This window comes from Stylophora pistillata, chromosome 5 (genome assembly GCF_964205215.1).
Source record: "Stylophora pistillata chromosome 5, jaStyPist1.2, whole genome shotgun sequence".
NCBI lineage: Eukaryota > Metazoa > Cnidaria > Anthozoa > Scleractinia > Pocilloporidae > Stylophora > Stylophora pistillata.
Window position 1 is genome coordinate 29,220,690 of NC_142523.1, and position 24,138 is coordinate 29,244,827.

Here is a 24,138-nt window from a genome sequence, read left to right on the forward strand (position 1 = left end):
GACTAAGTTTTCTATTAACCCTCTAATGCATTATTGATTTGATCATTTTACCGCAAAAATAACTTAACCAAGACAATGTCATTCATAATTTTATTTTTATTTATTTGATTTGATTCAATCTAACGTTTATAGACTAGGTTATTACCAAAATTTAGCACAATTTAGAAGGTGTAAGATGTAAGCGATCTTTTGTTAAAAGATGAAAGTGTTGTAGCTAAAGTACGGGTTGTTTTTATTCGGATAATGTGAGCACAAAGCGTGGATGTGAGACTTAATGATACATTGGTGAACAGCGTAACTAAAGTACGGGTTGTTTTTATTCGGATAATGTGAGCACAAAGCTTGCATGTGAGATTTAATGTTACATTGGTGAACAGCGTAACTTCAAGATGGATTCGGATAAGAAGGTAAAGAGTATGTAAAATGTGCTTATTGACTGGGTGGGAGGGTCCGACGGGAAAAATATTTGTCTCGAGGTCTTACTCGTGCAGACAGCATGACCTCGAGCAGAAAGCCAAATATTATCCCATCCGGTCCTACCAAACTTAGTCAATAAGCTTTTTATCATATGACTACTAGGTGTTGAAGATTTCAACTTTTGTCGCCATAGGTAGGATGTACTTGTATGCAAAAGAAGGGCGCGCACTGCACAGCTAGTAAAAGCATTCTACATTAAAAATATTCCTCTTTATTTCCTCAGTATCTTTCGGGTTCTTCCTTCCTAAAATTGGGGTGTTTAAAAATGGCGTATTGGGCTTTTGAGCTCTGTGAATATACGAAGAGTCTCCCGGAACAAGCAAAATTTGTGGGCTAGCATATTCGAGCGTTTACGGGCGATTTAATTGAGAAATTCTCTGCAGAATGCATATCGAACTACGCAGTTGCGAATCTTCACAAGTTTGTTCCCACGACAAAAGAATTGTAACACCTAGTCGAAGCAGATTTTAAGAGTTTGTATGAGAAAATGGAGTCAGAGTTATGAGTTTACTCTTACACCTAGGGAAAAGGTAGGCTTGAATTTAAGCATTTCTTTTTCGTAGCGATGGAAGCTTTAACCGATGCAGGCTGCATTTCCAAGTACGCAGCGAAAGAATATTCCATTCTTAGACAGCTATTTTGAAAAAAAAATCTTTTCCCATACATTTACTTATACTGTTTCGGCGCTAATTTGCTTGTAAGACGAGAACCGCCTCTGCCCTATTGTCCCAAATTTCTGGCAATATTCAGTTTCAACTTTCAAACAGTTTAAAGGTCTTTTAGATCCTTCCACTTCTGCTGCTTGCCACCAGCAGTTCTAAATCTTTAAGACGAATTTTGAGAATGGTAGTCTACAGGTTTCAAAATACATTCATCTCTGTTGCGTCATGTTCAGTGGACAAAGCTATTCCAGAAACCTTTTGATCCTTTAATTTCAAACGAGCCCACTGCATGTTATGTCGGATAGGCAAAGGAAACACTTAATGTATCACAAGTGTCACTCAATCGTCAAATTACTTTCGGGAAGCTGATCGAATAATATTGTTCGAGATAGCTTAAAAACTACAGTAACAATAAGAAACAATAAGCTACATTTTACATAGGTTTTTTTTTTATTTATTTATTTCATTAAAGAGTTGTTTCATCCTGTTAGAAACAAAAAAAACAAAAAAAAAAAAAGGGAAACGGCCCTTAAACCAGTTTCCACTTTTTTTTACGAATTCCGACATGTTATTAAGTATAAAGAATCTTCCTCCATAGCTATCCTAGATCAATGTGGAGGTTACTTATTAATACCTAAAATAATTAACAACAGTTGACTGACTAATTGTTGTTTCCTTTCTTTCATTTTACCTGATGCTCAAAAGACGGTAAGTATCTATTTATTTTGCTACGTATGTTTATCCATTCCTTGATCGTGTTGTTTGAGATCAATGCACTCGTATTTCAAATAAGCCTTTGGTTGTATTTGCATAGACTGCATTTACTTTCGAGTGGCTGAATAATACTGATCGAGATAGCCTGGAAGTTACGAGAACAACAAGGGTTGTTCCATTTTGTTATAAAACCCGATTCCTGTTTTTTTTTTAAAACGACTTGTAACATTTTTCTAAACTATGCGAGCGTCTGATTATAACACCCTTCGCTATTCTCTATTTGCAAACACTATGTGCGTAATTCACCGAGTCGAAATATGGCGTCCGATTTGAATGACCATTGTTTTCGACTTACTACCCTCGTCTTGACGTGGAAACACAAAGGGATTACCACATGTGTGAGAGGCTAGTCAGTCGAGAACACTGGCAATTCAAATTGGACGCCATATTTCGTAATTCTCCAATGAGTCAAGTTATTATCATTGTTAATCAAAATACTTTCGCTCTACTTCACTTATTCAGAGAAAGACCGAGGAGATCTGATTATAATCCATAACCAAAATAAAGAGAATGCAAGTATATATTCTCTGGTTAAGATTAAAAGCTCAAAGCTTAATTTTGATGCGAAACAGTCGAAGAAATATCCTTCTATTAACCGTCAACTGTGAACGTCTGAGTCCTTCATAATCTACCGTCAACCGTTTAAAGTCAGTTCAAATAACCGTCAAACGTCAAAAATGCCCCAACACTCCCCCTCCATTAACACCGTTTTTTAATTAAAGATACCAAGAGATTTTCCAGTTTACAACGTCTTGTAGATAATTAAAATCCCTCTTTAACAAGAAAACACCAACTTTCTTGGATTATAACATAATGAACAAATAGTACGCATAATTGCATTTTTTAAAAAAAACATAGTTCAGGGGGAAAATAAGCTCTAGTGAATCCAGTGACGGATTCAGAGGGAAGATCCGGGCCCACCCCTCATCTCCCTCCAAATACAAATACACAGCACAAAAAGTTTTGCAATGACAAGATCGCCTAACTGGCTGATTTTTTTTTTCAATTTGTTTGCCTTTTCTCCCTTCTGTTCAGTGTTTATCCGTGAGCGAAGAAGAGTGGAGGAGGTTGTGCGTTGGTCGACATATAAATTTGGACCCCTCTCCGTATTAAACTTTCTACAATGCAACCATGGAATCTATATAAGTATCGACCCATTGAATCAAAGGAATCTTACGCGTGAAGCATTTAGCGGCGACTGTCCGGTTTCCAGGCCTTCCGTTCGGTGAACTCAGAAGAGCTCTCCACACGGCTCCGAAGGCCCCTCCACACGGCTCATCTCAATCTCCCATTCATTTACCTCCACATTCAATGGCTCCACCTGAATTGTCCGCTCTTTGAGTTGCCTGCTCTTGATCAGGACTGAAAATTGGAAATGTTACATACTTTTGGAGTTAAAACAAAGAACGGTGATAAAAAAAATTATTTGCTTTTGAAAAGCAAAAAAAATTATTAATTTGCTAGTATGATTTTATTGATTGCTCCGACTTTTACCTAGATAATTGCCCTTGCGGATGATGAGGAGACAAAGTTATCGCTAAACTAGGGACCTGAACTATCACAAAACACGCTTGTAACTATTTATTATGCAAGTACACTCCTCAGATCGGATTGAGAAAAAAACACTACCACGTTGTTTGTTAAAATGAATTACGGAGACTTATTCGGTTGGTTTCAAGACCGGAAATTATACTTTAAATTCAAATTTTAAACACATTAAAATTTTGGGATACAAACAGGTAGAATTCAAAGAGACTTGTAAGACAAGAAAGAAAAAAATTAACAAACGAACGAGTTAGGTTGATTCTATCAGTAATTCATGAATGTTAAATATGCCGGCATAATTATTATCATAATAAAACTAAAATGATATTATCTTTGTTACGGTCATCATGTAAGGTCGTAAGTCACGAGGGGGGTCAGAAATAAATTTAAATTTTTTGGACAAACTGAAAACAATGCTTCACAAAAAAACGAAAAAGAAATAGTGATGTTGGTGACTAACAAATATGGAGATAGCATGGAAAGGATTAAAGCATGTGTAAAAATTTGATGAACAAAAGGTAATGAAGTTGACTTACAGAGCCATAGCTGCAATTTAAATCGAAAAAATTTAATAGAGGAGACAAAGAAGGAAAAACTTTGTATCAATGTATTTAATCAAGTATTCTTAGAAAATTGCTAAACAATGGCAGCATGATTTCAATGTGCACCAAATATCAGCTGAATTGACAAATGTTCTCAAAATACCGACATTAATCACGACAATAGAGATAATGATGACAATAATAACAATGTTAATAATAATACTGCAAAAATTATTCTTATTATTACAATAATAATTAACAAATTGTAGTTTTCGCTTAGTCGTTTCATTGTTTTTTCGACTTCAAAGGGTGAGATTGAGGAAACAGTTAAAGAGTGGGGTGACATAAACAAAAAGAAAATATATGTAAGCATTAGCTAGCTTCTGTTACTCTAATCAAAGGTGGCTAAAATAAAACAAAACAACTGAGCTTCACCTGTCCTTCGACGCTTGCAGAAAAAGCAGGCAATCAGCGAAATGACAATCACCACCGCCACTAATCCACCAATGTAATACCACAAAGAATTAGAACCTTGAATGGCTCTTGGAACTTGCTCGGCTAATTGTGTCAAATAAATGTGGTCATTAGATCAATCTCAACGATAGTGCCTACAATAATAGTCATGTTACCGTCCAGAATGGCCTTGGGCATCCCTGTTGTGCATTATTTTAACCCGTGATTGACGCCTGTTCTTAAAAGCGAAATCAGTACTTTTTCTTTGTGTAGATTTCTAGCCAGATCCAGGGTTATTTTCCTGTGACCCTCCACGTGAATAAGTGTAGTGTGTAGCTATATACATGTATAAGGTTCTGCTACTGTTTCTAATCCCTTTTTAATTAAAAGATTTATATTTTCCAAGAAAAAAAAACCGATAGCAAACCTTGGGGAGAACGTAAGAACAGAAGTTTTCTCCAATAAGAATGATCAGGTTACTTGATTACTGAAGTGTTATGTGCTTCCTTAGACACAACAGTTATGACAGTTATGACAGTTATGTTCACAAAGGAGCGGGCCACAAACCCAAGCTTATTACGTCCTTCACTAGAATATTCACCACCGTCCTCTTCCAAAACCTCACTGACAGAAAGTTCACTCTTTGTCTCATCCAAATGTGTATTAATTTCTTTCCAACTTCAGTAATGAATAATTATGTAGTAAAAATGTATCATGAGATCATTATTCCTTAGTCATTGGTATATGTAAAGGATATGGATGAGAAGTGGAAGTGTCCTTTTATTCCGGCTTAAACTACAAAAAATAACACTTTCTTGAGTTAAAAGTTCAATGCATGACAGACCACAGTATGAAAATTTACCGGTAACATCGATCCAGATGGAGGCGTTAGCTTTGCCATAATCATTTTGAGCAGTGCATTCATAATTGCCTTTATCTTTAAAGGTCGCACGTCTAATGACCAAGGTGCTGTTGGTACTAAGAAGCACTCCATCCTTAGTCCAGTTGACATGTACTTCTGGATCACCACTCCAGTTACACTTCGTACTAAACGCCGAGTGAAGCTCAATGTTAACATTCTTGAACTCAAGCTTTATACGGGGTGGAACTGCAAAGCGAATGGAAAATAGAGAGATTGCAAATATGATAATTACAGATTCAAAGCCCCCATCTCAATGTATGTACAAACCAAATGCAAATGCAAGACTGATTTGAAGTATATAATTTAGATATATGAACAAAGTTGAAATGGTAAATTGGCCACCGTAACGATTACAAAAGCTTTTGTAATCGTTACGGTGGCCAATTTACCATTTCAACTTTGTTGACATATCTAAATTATTTCGTTACCCCCACCGACGCAGCCCCAAACAGTTTCTTTCGAAACTATCAGCCTTTATTCATTTGTGATTTGAAGTATAACTATGAGATTAACAAACTCACCCTTAACAGAAATGTTAACGTGTTTGGTATCGTTGCCTGCGTCATTCTCTGCTCTACAAGTGTACTGCCCTTCGTCGCTCTTTTTTATTTTAGGGAAAAGGAGAGACCAACTCTCTCGCAACAAAGTGTTACTCTTGAACCAGGTTATCTCAGGCTCCGGCCGACCAGCCACAATTTCACACGTCAAGTTCACACTGTTTCCCTCTATGATGAGATTGCTTGCTCCAGATATATTCACTTTTGGTCGAGCTGGGAGGAAAAAAAAACGGAAACAAATACAAAAACAGAAAACGGTGACATTACTAAGCACATAGCATTACTCAATTCTTATATTAACATTTCTCATTGAGATTTCTGGCCTTTTTTGTGCAAATTTTATCTTCACTCTCACAGACCACCTTGGACCGAGTCAGGAGTTACAATGCAAAGTAAATATAAATTGGTTAAACCCCTCTTTTGGGTACAGACCTACATGTTTTCATAGTTGCTTGTTGTACTCATTTTCGCATCCATCTCATGTCAAGAATTCCATTCCCTTTTCTCAGTTGCTAAGACTTCGTCGTTTATGTAGTGACGACTCCGAAATTTTTCCACAATTTTAGAAAATTCAGAGGCAACGCGCCACTTTTTCGAAAAACGTGGTTACCCTGTTTCTGTCCTTCAAGCAGGTCACCACCGTGCCCAAATTAATGATCAACAATCAGCACTACTACCGTCACAGGAAGAAAATTCCGACCGCATTTCATTCACCCGCGCAACCACTCAGTTAAAACCATTCTTCTAAAATAATTATAAATGACCTCAAAATGATCCAAAGATTGGCACTATCTTTTCACAACCTCCAGTATTGTCATTCAAACGTGACAAAAACATGAGCAACTTTTTGGTCAGAAGTTCTTTTCAAACTAATGATCAGCCTAGAACTTTTAAATACGCTCGCGCACGAAGCAAAGCTTGTCCTTTCATTCCCAACGCTGATAAAATATTGGGACCCAAATGAGTCAATAGGATTACTCATTACTTCACGTGCACCTCGTCTCATGTCATCTATTGCATGACTTGCACTTATTGCAAAAAGATCCACATCGGCAAAACAGGAAGATGTCTAAGTGACCGACTCCAAGAACATCTTCGCAACGTAGGAAGCAATGAAAAGGGCTCATTAAAAGCAGTCGATAGACATTTTAATCTACCTAATCATTCTAAGGAGCAAATAACTGCCTCCCAGTTAGCTCAATGGATAGAGCGCTGGACTGTCGTGCGGGAGGTCGAGGGTTCGAGCCCCGGCCGTACCAACACTCAAGGTCTTAAAAAAAGTGAGAAGAATATGCTACGTTTCTATATCAAGAAATGGTTAGATATTTTAGTCTTCTCGGATAGGGACAAATAAAAGGAGGTCCCGTCTCCTGCAGGATTAGGGGTAAGAGGCGTTAATTTCCCATGAACGAGATTACTGTGCGATGGATGTCCTCCCCTGGGGTGGTTGCTGGGTGGGAATTGGTCCTGAAAAGCCCCCATTGGGAGTGGTCAATTAACATATGTATGTATGTTTGTATGGCAGTGTGCAATCTCTTTTTACATTTAGATAGCTAGGAAAGCTGCAAAACTCTTGAACTTAAAGTTAATATTTCAAAACGGCACTCTTAATCCCATAAGTATCAACGAACCTTTTCATTCTACTTATTTATTCGTGTTTTCCTCGTCACCATGTTCCCACCAATAGCGTAACTCCACTATCTGCATATAAACGCGCGCACAACCCACAATTCTCCTCTTCGCTCTGATAAAGGGCTAATGGTCAGAGCGTAGGCCTTTTAACTCTTTACGGTGGCTAATTTACAATTTCAACTTAGTTAGTATAACCAAATTACCAAAAATACCAACAGCCTTGCCGTAAGTACTAGAACGTTACATGATAACATTAGCACTTGATTATAATTATAATGTCCTTTTGTTTGTTTCTTTGTTTGTTTTCAGATCGCAGACCTTTAATTTGGCCTGAAGATCTGTTAATAGTAGTCTTCCATTGCAACGGACCAATTTATGAGCAGATAGAAGGCACAGCGACGGGGAGTCCGGTTTCCACAGTAACTGCTAACCTTTACAGTACATAGGGAGTTTTGGAAAGAAGCGATAACGTCATTATCCTACAAGCCAAGGATCCGGAAGCACTATGTAGTTGATACGTTAGTCATCTTTGATTGAGAGAGCTTCGATAGCTTCCTACAGTATTTTTACAACCAAACGCCTTCCGTTCGGCTAATCGAGGAGGCAAAACAAACAAATCCCTCGCCATTCTCGCAGTTTCAAGTGACACTAGCGCGCAGCATGCAGTCAACGCGTCGCGATCCACATCCGAAGTAATTGCATCGTTAGAAAAACGATTATACTTAATACAGAAAGAGAACGCACCGCGCTAATCAGCCGAAGCCGCTTTTAGCACATGACCAGCTTATAAAGAAACTATAAATCTCATCGAAAGGCACTGCTTTGCGTTACAACGATCGGCCTGCGGAATTAACAACTATAATTACTTAAACACGATACCTTTTTCAAACAATTAAAGTCAACAATATAATTATGATATGGTTTCACCTCGCATGGCTGCAGATATGAACAGCGAAAATACTTTAAACTTGATTTGGTTAAGTAACAATCACTTTTTAGGAACTGATATAAATGCCTGACGTTCTTTACATTACCCTTCTTGGTTACTCACCCTTAACTGTCACAATTATGTTTTTATCCTTGCTTGTGACCCTCTTTGGTCCTTTAATTTGTTTCATTGTACAAATGAATGTCCCACTATCTTCAGGCTGTACAGGTCTAATATGTAGGCTGCCATTGGATAATTGAGTGAATCGTCCTTGGCTTAAGGACTTTCCTCCTTTTTGATTCCAAGATATCTGTGGTCGTGGTTCTCCCTCGGCGCTGCACCTTATAGTATCAGGTTCTCCCGCAGTCAAAGTTTGTTCTCCTAGTGTATCCTCAGTAAATCTTGCTGTCAATATAAGTGATAAGAATCATCAACATCATAGCAGTACTGTAATATTCCTAGAAGCCACTAAGGTCAATAACTCGAACAGCACACCGTCACCCTTCGAACTCCCGCTCTTTCTCACATACACGCACACTCTCTCAGTCATCAGACCACTGTGTATAGTCCCGGATGTTCACAGGACACCACAAGTACTATTAAAAGGTCAGTAGTATACTGATCTTACCCGTCATTATCCAGCATTTTTAGCATATAACTGCATCTCTGCAAGCTGAAAAGATGTTTTCTTACCATTTATGTAGACAATGTAATATCGAACATATTCCAATCTGTAGCATTCGTATAGTCCTGCATCAGACAACTGCACCTTATCAATGAACAGTTCACCAGTTTCTTTAATCCTGATTCTTTGGGACGTAGAGTTTTCTGTTTTATTCTTCAGCTTTTCACCAGCAATGGCCCATCTTGCATAACTGGTTTCATTATTTACTGAGCATTGAAGCGTTTCACTGCTGCCAATATCAAAATAGATTTCTTCTTTTTTCGACAGTTTTTTGTTCTCTGCAAGAAATAGTTCAGTTAGAGGATGTTATAATAAAAATAATCTCATCTTAAATAACATTACAGGTAGAGAATGAAAAGACGAATATATTTACCAATACCAATGCTTAAATTGACAGATTTTTAGATTTTCCGTACATTATATTAGACCAAGTTATATTACCTCACACAAAGTCATGTCAATCGTTGTCAATTTATGTTACATCCAGTTTTAAAAGCCGTGAAGCTTCTTTAAGGCCAAGGTAACCCCTTACCAAGTAATGAAATTCATAAAACAGCCATTGATACCCCTGTAAAAGTCATTTGAGCCCTAGCTTAAGTCCCTTGAGTCATTTTATTTTAGACCAAGTAAAATCACCACTAAACGTAGTCATGTTACCCTAAACCAAGTCATGTTATCCCCTGTTTGAGTCATATTTTTATCTTAAGTGTAAAATCTGCGAAAAAGATATATGCTTTTTCGCAAACCGTACCTCAGCAGGCACTCTTTAGAAAAGAGGTCATCGAATAGATCCGAATTTTTATCTGATTTTCCTTTATTCTAAAAGTTTTAAGGGTGGAAGAAAGACAACACAGGATGACAGAGTCACGATTCGAGATTTAGAATGAACTACTTACTTGGCTGACACAACGCCTGAGAACCCTTGCCATCTGATAAACATTGAGGCGGGATATTAACTTTTCCATCAATACGAGTACAAGATGCGAGTTCTGGCTCATCTCCATTGCAAGAGACATTTGACATTGCAAAAGGAATTCCCTCATCCTTTAGGTCTGAACCAATGAATTTCGCTAAAGCCTCCTCAAAGCCAAGTTGACGACAAATAACTTTGACATCGTCTAAATCCCATCCATTCCTGCAGATCTTTGTCCATTTACCCTTGTAAAATACTTCCACTCTTCCTCCATACTCCATATTTGCACCATTCAAGCGAACAGGAACTAAGGAAATTCCAAAAAAAAATTACAAATTAGGATGGAATCCACTAATTATGGGAATGAGAAACTCCTGCAACATTACGAATGGCCATAAATCAAAAGTGAATTAGTAGTTAATGCTAATTTTCTGATCGTGTTTTCTAAATTTTCAATGTTTTAAATTGTAATTTCCGTCAGGCTACAAGTTTCATTGGTTCGGAAAATAATAGTTACGACGTTGCAGTTTTCATTTGTTTACCAGTGTGGATCAAGACTTTTAGATTGGATATTGTTTAGTCTCCTTGAAGCGATACATATGGTGAACGATACCCTTTTGCAAAGCACTAGTGTGTGTTTCTCCTTGTAAGGTTCATCAGCGCACTAACTTGAAAGCAAACCGGTTCTAATTCTTTTTTTTTTTGCAGTATTTTAAAACTTTTAAAAGCATGCTTTTGTAACCTTCGTAAAAACGCTAAAACTTGAGAGTGTAGTAAGGAAATTCATAATGATAAACTATAAACTCTTAAGCATTAGTCTTCTATTATCAAGGACGTGACGTTTTGATAGGTGTAAGTGCAGTCCAGAAACTTAGAAATTTTTTATCGCACCCAAAAGAGAAAAATGGGAAAGGAAAGGGAAAGCAAATTTTTTGGGGAACTGAAATGAAGGGTTTGAAAGGATTAATCTGACTCTTCCTTTGAGAACTGTAACGTTTATGAGCCCTAAATGCATGATAGCCCAAGTTCTTGTTTCAGCAGTTATTCAATAGTTATCCTTTAAGAATCTAACTAGAACTTTAGAGAACGGTTAAATTTAACTAATTGACAGTGGTGTGAGGACTCAAGAGGCGCAGTCGAGGGAGTCCGCAACACATTGGTTGATCAGATTGCAAAATTATTGGCAGTTGTGGTAAAATTTTCAATTTTTATACCTCTCGTGTATCTGAGCAATCCTCGGAGACGAAAAACTAATTTTTTCAGGCACTTTACCTCTCTGTCAATGTACTTGAAGTTTATCATGTTACCGAATTCGGAAAATGGGATCACGAAAATATTACATGTGTACAATTCATTCTTACCTTTGCAAAATTGGTGTTTCTTTGCCAGGTTTTTTTGACATGTAGTTGGAGTGGTGCAGTTGTGGTAGATGGATTTCTTCGAGGCGTTGCCTCTTTCTGCATACCATGTGTCGTTGGCATAAACACCGTTGTTATAGTAGCCCATGGCCATGCAGGTTAAATTTAAATCAGCTTCATCCCATTGACTGGTACAAAGCTTTTGCCAGCTGCTGTTCGTGTATATTTCCATTCCGACAAACGGGTTCTTCTCTGTGTTAAAACGCAGCGGAAATGCTTCAAAAAATTAAACAAAAATAAATTTAGATATTTAGTTTATTTTATTTTTGCAGCGCTAATTGTCTTATGGTAATGAAATAACATCGATAATAATGACCGAAAAAATCAAAATAATAACAGACGCCCGAGCAGCCAGCAGGACGCGTGTTATACATAGACTTCACATTGGGCCTTGCTCACCTGTAGCTAGTAATAGAGTATCAGAGCGCGGAGTCCGTAGGTCTCAGATTTCAATCCAAAAGGGGACTCAAAATTTTTCTTTGTCCTACTCTCGAGACAAGACGAAAAACAGCTCTCTCTGTTTCTATGCCGAGCTCAAAATTTACAATTTTTCTTATTCTATTTACAAAGATAATGATGTTTACCGATTAAAATTATCCAGCTGATTATGAATTCATGTCCTTAGACTTCTCCTTGTATGCCATAGGAAGCATCTAAGTATTTCAAATTTGGGGAAAACTCGTTTCTCAGTGATCAGAAATGATGACGCCATCGAGGTTGGGTTAAACGGGCATGAAAAAGTTTTGTAACAAAAATAGGAGCCTCATAAGCATCGTTGTGATAAATACTATACTGAATAGAAGAGGAGAAGAGATTTTAGAACGAGCATACTCTATAGCTTTCAATAAATTGTAAATTGACACTTTCTGTACATGGAACAATTTTTATCTTTTTTTCTCTCGTAAAGCACATGGTGAGTTTTGCACATGTACAATTTTGATGAAATCATTAAGGATGTGTGACTTATAATGAAATCCTTACTTTTAATGATTTGTCTTTTTTATATACTTACCTAAATTATAGTGTGTGATTTAGGTTCAAAGCAAGAATTTTCCCCGAATCCATTGTTATTTTAATTTCTATTCGTGTATTCATTTATTTTGTTTTTGTCAAAGACTTTCCTTCCACCGAAATCACATAGCACTGAGAATCTTATATGTTACCTTCATGGCAACTGGACGTGTTGCTACATTCTCTCAGCTGTGCTCTGTTCCCATCGCAGTGTTTACCCAAAAATGCTGGTTCTGGATTAGTACATTCTCTTTCCCTTGTTTGTATACCACCAACTGGCTTGGTACAGATACTCCATGAGTTCCACTCGCCCCAGCCATCATCGACTGAAAAAAAAATACAATGTTGCAAATAACCGCATATGAGAAACAACCATAGACGATATATTGAGATCATTTAACAAATTGCGGTATGTACGACAGGGGCACAGTCTATATTTCGACATTTCACTATCATTACTTTGAATGCTCAAGCTAATCTTTGGCTGTAGTAGTCTCATTTATTTGGTAAGGAACGATGTTGTAGAGTTTGCATATAATTCATCGAAGTATATCGAGTTTGAAAAACCTCAGTAATTTAGACTAAGCGTATTCACGGAAAAGCCGAAAACTCTGCTTTTGATTCAATCATTTTGCCAAACTCTGCTTTACACCCGTAACGGATAACTTACCTGATAGAAATGTAGTCCAGTTACTATCCAACTACTGATTTCGTTTTCGGAGATAAAGCAAAAGCTCATTTTTAGAAATATTCGGTCGAACGCGAAGACTTGTAACTGTAATGCGTGACGGCGTGACGCTTCTTAAAGAAGCTCAAAACTCCAATACGGAACTACGGAAACACTGTGAAATGAAATTTTTGCAAATCGCAAATATTACGACTAATTATATGTGTCGTTATTACAACTTCTACCAAGAAGCTGTTAGATGAAGTAGGTAAAAAATAAAGAATTTTGATTTTGATTGGGAAGGGGAGACAGGAGTGGGCTTGGCTATCTGACATTTGGAAGCGAGTTTAATAAGACGAAATGCCGTTAACACCTTAAACAGCGCGCGATTTGCATTTAGCCAACATGGAATACTGAACTGGCGGGCTCAAAAATTTTGAATAGAATACATTTTTCTTTAAATGACAGATACGTCTGTGGTGTGTTGAGGATGGGTTTATGACCACAGTCCATAAAAGCCGCATTTCCCAAGTGTTTCGTTCTGAACGCTGGGGCTAACGTCTTAGTTTCAGGCGATTACTCATCGCTTAATCTCAGTATCATCCATATACTATTAGTCTATAGGAGACAGAGGCATCTGTGGCACTGTAGTATAAACTCCAAAAATGCCTTGTCCTACGTTCACTACCAAAAGAAAGATGTATCTTAAGGGACGTAAAAAGACTAATACCAGAGCAGAGTAGAAGAGTTTTTTTTAAGAAATGTGTCAGCTAATATCACTGGTGGCGACTTCAGAGATTAAGACTGATGGCACCTACATTTCTTCAAAAACTCTTCAATTCGGCTTAAGTATGGGGTTTTTTTACGTCCCTTAATATCACTGGTGGGGATTTCAAAGTTGAGGCAAATTCTGCCTTGACTTGGCAAATGTCGGCAACTTGGCTCGTTCCATCATCTCACATAGGTTGTAGTTGTCGAAGCTAATGGGATGGGAAGGTTGGATGTTATCTCCTCTAAGGCCGCTGAAATTCTCCTGCTTCTCGTTGAATCGCGCTCTTGACGATTTGCTTGCCTTTAGTGCCCATCGCATTGGTTGGACAAAGCTGTACATGGTTACGCCGTTAGACTGAAGGAGCAGTTTGAAAGTGATCCAAAGCTACAACATTGGCACACTAGAAACTAAACGACAGCACATCTGCCTTTACTCCTAATGCTCGACAGAATTTGCCTGAACTTTGAAATCCCTACCAGTGATATTAAGGGACTTAAAAAAGCCCCATGCCCGAGTCGAATTGAGGAGTTTTTGAGGAAATGTAGGTGTCATCAGTCTAATTCTTTAAAGTACCCACCAGTGATATTAGCAGCTGCATTTCTTCAACTCTGCTCTGGTCTTGGTCTTTCTACGTCCCTTAAGATACTTCTTTCTTTTGGTAGTGAAGAAAGCATTTTTGGAGTTTATATTACAGTGCCACAGCTGAGTCTGTCTCCTAAAGACTAATAATATACGGATGATACTGAGAGTAAGCGATAAGCAATCGCCTAAGAATGGGACTTCAATCCCAGCGTTCAGAACGAAACACTTGAGGAATATTTTCAATTCTTTACATGGAGTGTGGTCATAAACCTCTCCTCAACACACCACAGACGTACCTGTCATTTAAAGAAAAATGTGTTCCAGTCACATCTTTGAGCCCTCCAGTTCAGTTTTCATTGTTGACTAAATGCAACTCGTGTGCTGTTTAAGGTGCTAAAGGCGTTCCTTGATATTAAACTCCCTTCCAAAAATGTCAGATAGCCAAGCCCACTCCCGTCTCCCCTTCCCAATCAAAGTAAAAGTTCCTTAGTTTTTACCTACTTCGTCTAACAGCTGCCTGGTAGAAGTTGTGATGACGACACATATAATAAGTCGCAGTATTTTGTGATTTACAAAGATTTCGTTTCACAGTTTTTTCCAAAGTTACGTGTTCCAACCTTGATCTTCTTTAAAAAGCGTCACGCCGTCACGTATTTATTTTTGAAACTGAGCTTTTACGTTAATCTCCGAAAATTAAAACATTAGTTGGACAGTAACTAGGCTATATTTCTATCAGGTAAGCTATCCGTTACGGGTGTAAAGCAGAGTTTAGCGAAATAATTTTTAATCAAAAGCAGAGTTTTCGGTTTTTCCGTAAACACGCTTAGTCTATCAACACACTGCAATATGCTAATTAGTATAAATTCTCACGAAAATATTTAGATTTTGATGGCGTTTTATAGAGCGCTCTCGAAAAAAGCCGAACCAATCATTACATTTCTTGGAAGAAGAGCACTTGGGAACTCAATAACCATAAGATGAACCCGATGGGGGAATGGCCACATATCGAAATTTCGGTTTGTAACTACAGTCGAACCTCGATTATCCGGATTCGTCGAGACCTCGGTAAATAATCCGGATAATCGACAGTCCGGATAATCGAAAATATGAATATTCATGCGATAGAAATGTAAACAAAAGTATACAGCAAAGAAAACATCATTTGAATTGTGAAATGTACACAGTCTGTATGTATTTACACTGAATAAAAACTTTCAGTTCAGGTATTTACAAAGGTCTAAAATGTTCAACCACGTTTGTTTGCTTCAGACTTTTAGCTTGATCGCATTCCGAAATCCATCATTCGTCTTAGCTGCATTAATTGCACAGGGTCAATATCTTTTTATATATCACTTATTTATTTATTTAAGGATCTGTACAAAGTACTAGTATATAAAGAATAGGACATGAGTCCCCTATTAGGTTTAAATACCAACCCAACCCTCAGAAACTAAGCGTCCTATCCCCTCTATCCCCTAAATCTGATACACTTACACAAGAAGAAGACAATAACTAGAAACTAACAGCTACAAACCGAGTGGGTATTTATCGGACGACATTTAGGACACATTATTTTAAAAGTGCGATAATTTTCGCCATCAAAGACATTTAAGAGTCTGTTATAGTAAAACTCCTTAAGCTTGCGCTTAAAGGAGCTAAGGGACTCTTACTTCCTAGCATCAACTGGAATATTGTTCCACGTCGAGTATTTTTCGAAACATTGTGCTGCCTCTTTAGTCGATACTAGTTTCTCGTCTTCGCCCTCATCTTCCTCATCGCTACATACACTTTCGCTTTCCGTCAAATCTCCGACAACGGTGGCTAAAATCTCTTCATCAGACATTTGCAGTGAATTCGGGAACTCGTTTTCCAGCTGATTAAGCTAGTCTTTCACATCGCGAGCATTAGGCATTTCCTAATTGTCAAGTTGCTCTACATGTTCCAACATTTCGGCCATGGACTCAGCAATATTATCCTCTCTGAATTCGGGCTGTGAATTTGACTCGATATTGAAAAGCGCACAGGATAATACGCTGTTTCAACAGTCTTTTGAAAGGATTATCGGGCTTTTTGCGACTTTGAGTTTTCACGATCACAACTAATTAATATTCATGAGAAAATTGGAACCAGAGAGAAAAGTCCGGATAATCGAATAGTCCGGATAATCGAGGTCCGGATAATCGAGGTGCGATAATTGAGATTCGACTGTAGACGATAAATCTGTGTTTACTCAGGCTATTGTCAAATCACCACTAAAGATTGTGTTTTTCGTCGGGAGAAGTACAGTATAACCTACAACCAAAAAACAGGCATCGATAAAGTGCCTAATACTTCTACTTTTGACATGGATTATTAATTTTCGATGCTATGTATTCCACCAACGACGCGAGGATATTCTTGCGAATGCTTATTTTGGCTAATTTAAACAGCTATTTTTGGCCATGTAGAGCGCGATTTCGATTTTCTCAAATATTTCCGAAATTCCAAGTTACTTTGTAAAATTAAGACTCGAAACCATTGAAAACTTGTTAATAGTTACCTAAAAATTGAAAATGGAGGTAGATTTCATTTTTGACCGTGGCCGCGATTTCATCGATATTTTTGTACATTTCCTTTTAACAACTAGTAATACTCTACAAATAGTCTACAAGCAGTTCCTAAGCGACATGTGATCGTTTCAACTAGATGGGTTTCTTTGATTCTTTAACTCTGAGCAAAATATCAGACTGCCCGTCATTTAGTGATTTGAAAACCCTCACCGGCTACCGATCATTTCGCCGCAGCGAGAGAAAGAATAGGCCCGCAACGCGTAGGTGTGTGGCTTAGGAAATTTAGCTGGTTTTTCGTGTGTGGTGTCTTATTAAGTTTCTATTAGAAGAGCTAATATCTGATTGCAGTTAGATAGTTTTTAATATTGTTCCTGTTCATGGATAAAATGTTCATTTTCAAGATGAAAACATCGCCTCCAGGTTGTTTTGGGCCTGCCCACCTCCTCTTACCGTCTGGTGACTATGTGAGGGCTATTACGCAGTGGTGGCCTTGCGGCATCTCCAAGACATGTCCAAGAAACTTCCACCTCTTTTCGCTGACTTCTATGCTCATCGGCGCGGATCCGGTTTCTTTTGGTAATTCGTCCTTTGAAATGATGTACGGCCAAAATATACCTTGAATTCTCTTCAGGCACTGGTACTGAAAGGAATCAAGTTTCTCATAATCTTTAGCATTTGTCTTCCATGTTTCACTTCCCTAAAAAAGGAACGGTTTCACGAGGGTGTTGAATAGCTTAATCTTGGTCTTTTTACTATATTGCTTGGAGCTCCACACTTTTCTCAACTTCCTGAATGCTGTCTTGGCCTTACAAAGTCCGCTCTCTATGTCCTTATATGCTCCCCCATCCGCACTTACACATGCTCCAAGATAAGTGAAGTCGTTTGTTTCCTGGAGGTCTTGACCGCTTTGGAATTTGATCGAGTTGTTGTTCTTGCAATTAATTTTCAGTACGCGTGTAGTAGTAGTAGTAGTAGTAGTAGTAGTCTTTATTTCCTCACAAGATAAAAAATATATATCTTATGTTACAATATTTGAGTAAAAAGTATATATATCTAAATTATAAGCTCACATAGCTGTTTTCGATTTGCTAATGTTGAGTCCCACTTTCTCAGCTGCTTCTGTCAGCTTATCTGTCTTCTTTTGCATCTGTCCGTGATTGGTTGAGACCAGAGCGATATCATTCGCGTAGTCTAGGTCTTCTAGCTGACTGGTGAATTTCCATCTGATGCCTGTCTTTGCTAGATTGGTTGTCTCTTGCATTATTCAGTCGATGGCAAGGAGGAATTGGAAGCCTGATATTACAAAACCTTGCTTGACGCCCGTTTTTACTTGGAACCATTCGGATGCTTGACCTCCATCAAGGACTGCAGATTTGGAATCTTGGTAAAGGAGTTGGATTATTCTGATGAGTTTACTCGGTATTCCATACAGCTTCATAATATCCCAAAGGCTGTCCCATGTAACGAATCAAATGCTTTCTCGAGGTCGATGAAGTTCAGGATCAGGGAAGCTTGCCATTCATGTGTCTGTTCGATAATGTTGCCTAATATGAATATCTGTTCGGTGGTACCTCGTCCCTGGCGAAATCCAGCTTGGTCTTGACGTAGTTTCGCGTCTCTTCCTGGCTTCATGCGCTCCGCGAGAATTTTGCCTAGGACTTTGTTCCCAATAATGAGTAAGGTTATACCTCGCCAGTTAGTTCAGTCCCTTAGGTTTCCTTTCTTGGGTAGCTTGATGATTAACCCTTTTAACCATTCTAAGGAGGCTCGTTCTCCTTCCCATATCAATTGAATTATTCCATGTAGCTTTTGGTTGGATATTTCCAGGTCTGCCATGAGAAGCTCTGCTACTATGTTGTCGACGCCGCCTGCTTTTCCGTTCTTTAGTGATCTAATTCCTTGCCTAACTTCGACTTTGCTAATGGGCTCTGTATTGATTTCTTCTATTTCTGGGATATCTGCGTCAATCATCAATGAGTTTGCTGGGGCTTTGCGGTTCACGATCTCTTCAAAGTATTCTTTTCAGCGGGTTAATCTGGCTGAGTCTTCGGTAATGGTTTTCCCCTCTTTGTCGTTAATGGCGGTGGAGTTGCGTGGCTTTTCATTGCAGATAGATTTAGTTATCTCGTATAAGGTTTTCATGTTCCCCATGTCCGTTGCTTTTTGTGCATCATCCATTCGGTCGCTGAGCCATTTCCGTCTGTCTCCTTTGAGGTTCCTCTTAACTTGTTTGTCTTTAATGTTATATTTTGCCCGGAGTTGATTTTGGATCCTCTTTGACTTTGCGTTTTCCATTTGGATCTTTAGGTGTTTTCTTTCTTCGATCGTTGACCAAGAAGCTTGATTGATCCATGGTTTGCTTTTTTCTTTTTCTTACCTAGCATTTTTTCTGCCGTGTTGTTATAAGCTTCGAGACTTGTAAAAGGGCTCAAAAATCTTCAAACTTTCTCTTGTCACCACTGAACGCCGGAACTGTTAACGGCTTCAAATATCGGTTTCGGTCTTCGTGGCTGCCGTGAATTTTGGACGCGCCGACTTTGATTACATTTTGACTCTGTTAGATCATTCTTTGTACATCTCTTTCGATCGTTTCAGACTCTTCAAATGCTTCTTTTTCTGCAGCTTCCTCTTCGACTTCCACATAGAACGCGATCAGTTCCTCTAACATCTCATGTGCGTCCTCTAGGGCTGCCCACAGCTGTTCAATCACAATTTCCATGTCCGTTATCTCTGAATCTTTTAAGCATAGTTTTTCCAACTATGTCTGACTTTTGTCAATTTTGTCTTTGCCTTGCGTTTTCTTTTCTTGGTCTCTATCAACAGAACGTCCTTTTGCTTCTGTCTGTCGACTCCAGTTGGTCGAGTTTTGAGGTTTTTTCTCAGTAAACTTTAATAGCTTTGCCATTCTAGGATTCGGTAGCCATAGCACTCAACTCCAAACCTCAACTCGCAAACGAAACCTCAAAAAATATAATAGCTCACACCCTTGCTCTCATCGTGGTCGCCAAATACGTTCGGAAACGAAACGGAAATTAAACAAACGCGTTTATTGGTAACACAGCCTGGTAACTCACGGTAAACACCAACCACCGCCAAACAAATTGCCACTAGAAAACTCAAAACTTTCAACTCCTCTCTAAGAATCTTACACGCGTCAAAAATGAAAGGTCTTCGTGATTTGCTAACAACATTTTAACTTAAAATCTGGAAAGCATGCGCGTGTAAGTCGCGTGCGCACAGGTGCGGTAACGTCTTCTTAACATAAAGGGAATGCGTTGACAGTCAAGTGAAAGACTTCAACGGTTTTCAACTTGAACATGACGAGGGAAATAAACCCTTGGGCATATGCAAAACTCACCTGAATCTGTCTTGGTTAAAAGAGCCCACGCCCACGAAGATAGAGCTTTATAATCAACATTGCTGTTTTCTGCCACACATCCATATTGGCCAAAAATCTAGTTATTCACTCTCGTAATTAAGAGCTGACTTTGCATGCTGTTTCCGTCCAGCGATTTTTCAATGACCTTCAAACTTGAACTGGATTGTATAGAAATTAAATCGCGGCTCGTGAACCATGAGATGGTTGGTTTAAAAGGACTACCTTCTGCGGTGCAGTTGAAAGTTACATTTGCCCCTATATCAACACGTTGGTGCTACGGAGCGTCTGTTAATCTTACCGTAGTGTCAAAAAGGGAAAAAGTATTATGGAATAAATATCTCTAGTGGGAATAGGATACTAGCGGTAAAAGAAAATAATATTCAAGTATTATTTGGAGTTTCGTGTTTAAGCACTAAGCAACTTGAAAATATTAATTTTCCGCTGCCGCAAAACGCAGTGCACGACACCCACTGTCGCTTTAAGAAACGTATAATGATTGCAGTTATATGCAGGAATGATAGGGCTCCATACCAGTTATCCACACTGATTTCTTTGTGCAGTGCTTTTTGTAACCGTTACCCGCTTGACATGTGTAGGTGCCTAGACGGTCAACTGTCAGCTTTTTAAGCAACAATGGGCAGCTAAGTTTCTGTTTCTGAGAATTAGCGTCTGATGGCTGTCGACAATTAGCTCCAACACGTCTACCTTGAGGATCGTACCACTCGATATAATCGACCCATCTATCGAGATAAATTGAGTCTGCCTCTCTGGGCTGCGCTGTACAAATCAGGTTCATGGAGGCACCAATACGTAATCTGTTGTTTTCTGGACTGGAAGTGATGTCGACAACGGGCCTATCTGGGTTAGAAAGATTGGTAAAAAGATAAAAAATAAATAAGAAAAAATATCTCTGAACTTGTTTAAAAAGGAAAATATTAGATAAATGAATAAATGTACACACTTGCGCGCGCGCACACACACACACATATATGCTTGTAGAGATGAAATCGTAGTCGTATTTTTCCAACTCAACATGTATATATATATATATATATACAATTTACCATTTCAACTTTGTTGAGATATCCAAACTATTTCGTTACTCCCACCGACGCAGCCCCAAACAGTTTCTTTCGAAACTATCAGCCTTTATTCATTTATATATATATATATATATATATATCTCCAAAATAGCGGAATGAGATCATCATCTACTAAAAAGTGCTCAATAGCAGGGCTAGAGTTATGGATAATTATACTTCAAGATTTAGGTTACTTGAACTTTTACTGCAACTGTGAGTTTCATGCCTCTTGAGAAGCAATCGTCAGTTGCCTGACGGTTGCCTGACGATTGCTTCGCAAGAGGCATGAAACTCAGAGTTGCAGTAAAATTTCAAATAAACCTAAATCTTGAAGTATAATTAACAATTATTCCACGAGCGCGCGTTGGATATGAGATGATAGATAGCCAACGAGGCGCGTAGCGCCGAGTTGGCTATAATCATCTCATATCCAACAAGAGCGAGTGGAATAATTGTTTTATTAAAAACGTTAAATTAAGTATAAAATTTTATTAAATTTTTAGCTCCCTTTTAATATTAAGCTGACACGTACGATGGCCATATTTGTAGATTATGGTATATTGGCTGATATACCATAATGGCTAAGCCAATAAAAAGTCTTGAATTGCATTATCCAATGATCTAGTTTTTAATAATTATATTTATAACATAGCGCGCGCGCTGGTCCTATCTAATTCCTATTGTGTCAACATGAACAAAATCCTTATGTACGCACTGCCGTGCTCAATAAAATGTCGTGTGCAGTTTCAAAATAGCTGCAAAATTTCCGTCGTATAAGTTCCTCAAGTTAAAGTTTCGGAAAGCGATAATAGTAAATCGAAGGCCAACCAAACTTTTCTTTGGTTTCGACCTTATCAGGACCTTATTATTTCGACCTTACCTTTCCGATATTATCAGCAACGACTTTGGTTATTTGGTCCAAGACATTTAATTGCTACTCAGAGTTTCATGCTCCGTCAGAAAAATCATCAGGCAACTGCCTGAAAAGCGGTTACATTCAAAGTCATTTGCAAAAAAAAGGTTACATTCAAAGTTTTGAAAAAACGTGTGGCGCGCGCTAAAAATGTGATGACATTTTTAGCAGAAATTTCCCAGAGTGTCTACAGGACGATGCTAATCCATTTCGGTTGTTTAAGGTTGACATTTCAGGCTTACACAAAGTAAAATACTTCTCCCACAAACACAGATTACAATTCTTGGTGACGTTTGAGTAAGATCTTTCCCGTTTTACTTTGCGCCATTTAATGTTGTACTCAATGTTTCGGTCTTTCAGGTTCCAAATATGCTTACTAAGCTCAGTTGCATTTCTATAACGTTCATTACGGAATGAGTAAATGTGGTTTCGATATCTTAATTTGAATGGAGTATCACAAAGTCCGATATACGTTTCCCTTGTTGTTTGCGTGGTTACTTCAGCTTGGTAAATTATGTTCTCACGCTGCAGTTACCATCCATAGGGCACGTGTCCGGTTTACGGCAGTTACAGTTTTTGTTATCTCCTTCAGCGACTGTGGATTTTCTTATTTCGACTTTGTTGTGGCTGGAGATAATTGATTTAACGTTATTCATGCAGCTGCAGCTTAATTTGACAGTGTTCCGAATGAAAATTTGTACCAAAAACGTGTACCAAGAAGCCCTTAATAAAAGCGGCTACCGTTACAAACTAACGTATAACGTGTCAATCAGCCGGACATCAAGCCCGCGGAGGAACAGACGAAGGAACATTCTATGGTACAACCCGCCGTATAGCAGAAACGTTGAAACAAATGTTGGAAAATGTTTTCTTTCTCTCATCGACCAGCACTTCCCCAAATCTAATCCACTACATAAAATTTTCAATCGGAACACTGTTAAATTAAGGTATATATATATATATTTTCAAGAGTTTAAAAACTGTTATATCTTCTCAATACTGAATACATATATCTAATTAATATACAGCCGGCAGCGCCCGTGAGCAATATGATTGGATTCTGTAATCATTGCATACGAATTCATTTAGAAACGAGAATTAAAAGAACGCAACCGATTTGAGCAAACACATCTGATCGCTGAAGGATACCAAAACAGAATTTGTCGTGACCTGGAAAATAACGGCTCATGCCAGACCCTATTCAAATGAGGCGCAATCTGCGCTTTTTGAGGAAATTCTTCATCATATGCAAACAAGGCGCCAGCACAATAAACAAAAGGAACAAATTGGCGACTACATGTCGACATACAAGCAAGAAATTGATAAAGCATGCTTTAACCATCAACTTATGAAGAGTAACCTAGTTGGTCAGTGTTTCCTGCACCTGATGAGAGAGGACCAGGAGGCCCTTTCAAAACAGTTCTGTAGTGTAATGTTATAAATTCCCCTTTACTATTCAATTAAATATATAGCTCCAGAAATGTCGAGCACTCTGCGACTCAAAGATAAGGTTTTTTCATATATGGCATCTATCATTTTTATAATCAATCAAATGTTTTTGCTTGCGCACTATTATTCTAAACAGATCACGTGACCGGACATACCCTAAAACTGGGGAATATCGCCTAATTTTCCACCACTACGGCATCTAAACGATAGAAGAGTTCATTTAAAA

General features: G+C 38.3%; 2 protein-coding genes across 2 annotated transcripts in view; both read right to left on the minus strand.

Annotated features, from left to right (window-relative positions):
• Positions 1-24,138, minus strand: part of LOC148731310 (hemicentin-1-like) — a 311,654-nt gene that overhangs the window by 38,547 nt on the left and 248,969 nt on the right. The gene's annotated exons all lie outside the window — the stretch shown is intronic.
• LOC148731311 (uncharacterized) lies at positions 1,567-23,119 on the minus strand. The gene is made up of 11 exons (XM_088760754.1): positions 22,999-23,119; positions 21,000-21,326; positions 12,672-12,845; positions 11,452-11,724; positions 10,074-10,397; positions 9,186-9,455; positions 8,616-8,897; positions 5,897-6,145; positions 5,316-5,561; positions 4,436-4,558; positions 1,567-3,275 (listed from the first exon to the last, which is right to left on the minus strand). Exons 1-11 carry the CDS (start codon positions 23,117-23,119, stop codon positions 3,145-3,147), a joined length of 2,520 nt encoding a protein of 839 aa, XP_088616880.1. The 3' UTR covers positions 1,567-3,144.

Excerpts from the sequence above, each read along its gene's own strand:
- LOC148731311 (XM_088760754.1), bottom strand. The coding sequence starts at position 23,119 with ATGAATAACGTTAAATCAATTATCTCCAGCCACAACAAAGTCGAAATA. Across the intron at positions 12,846-20,999 it reads GAAATCAGTGTGGATAACTG|TCGATGATGGCTGGGGCGAG; the intron begins GTATGGAGCCCT and ends TTTTTTTTTCAG. Across the intron at positions 4,559-5,315 it reads CATCTGGATCGATGTTACCG|CCGAGCAAGTTCCAAGAGCC; the intron begins GTAAATTTTCAT and ends TGACACAATTAG.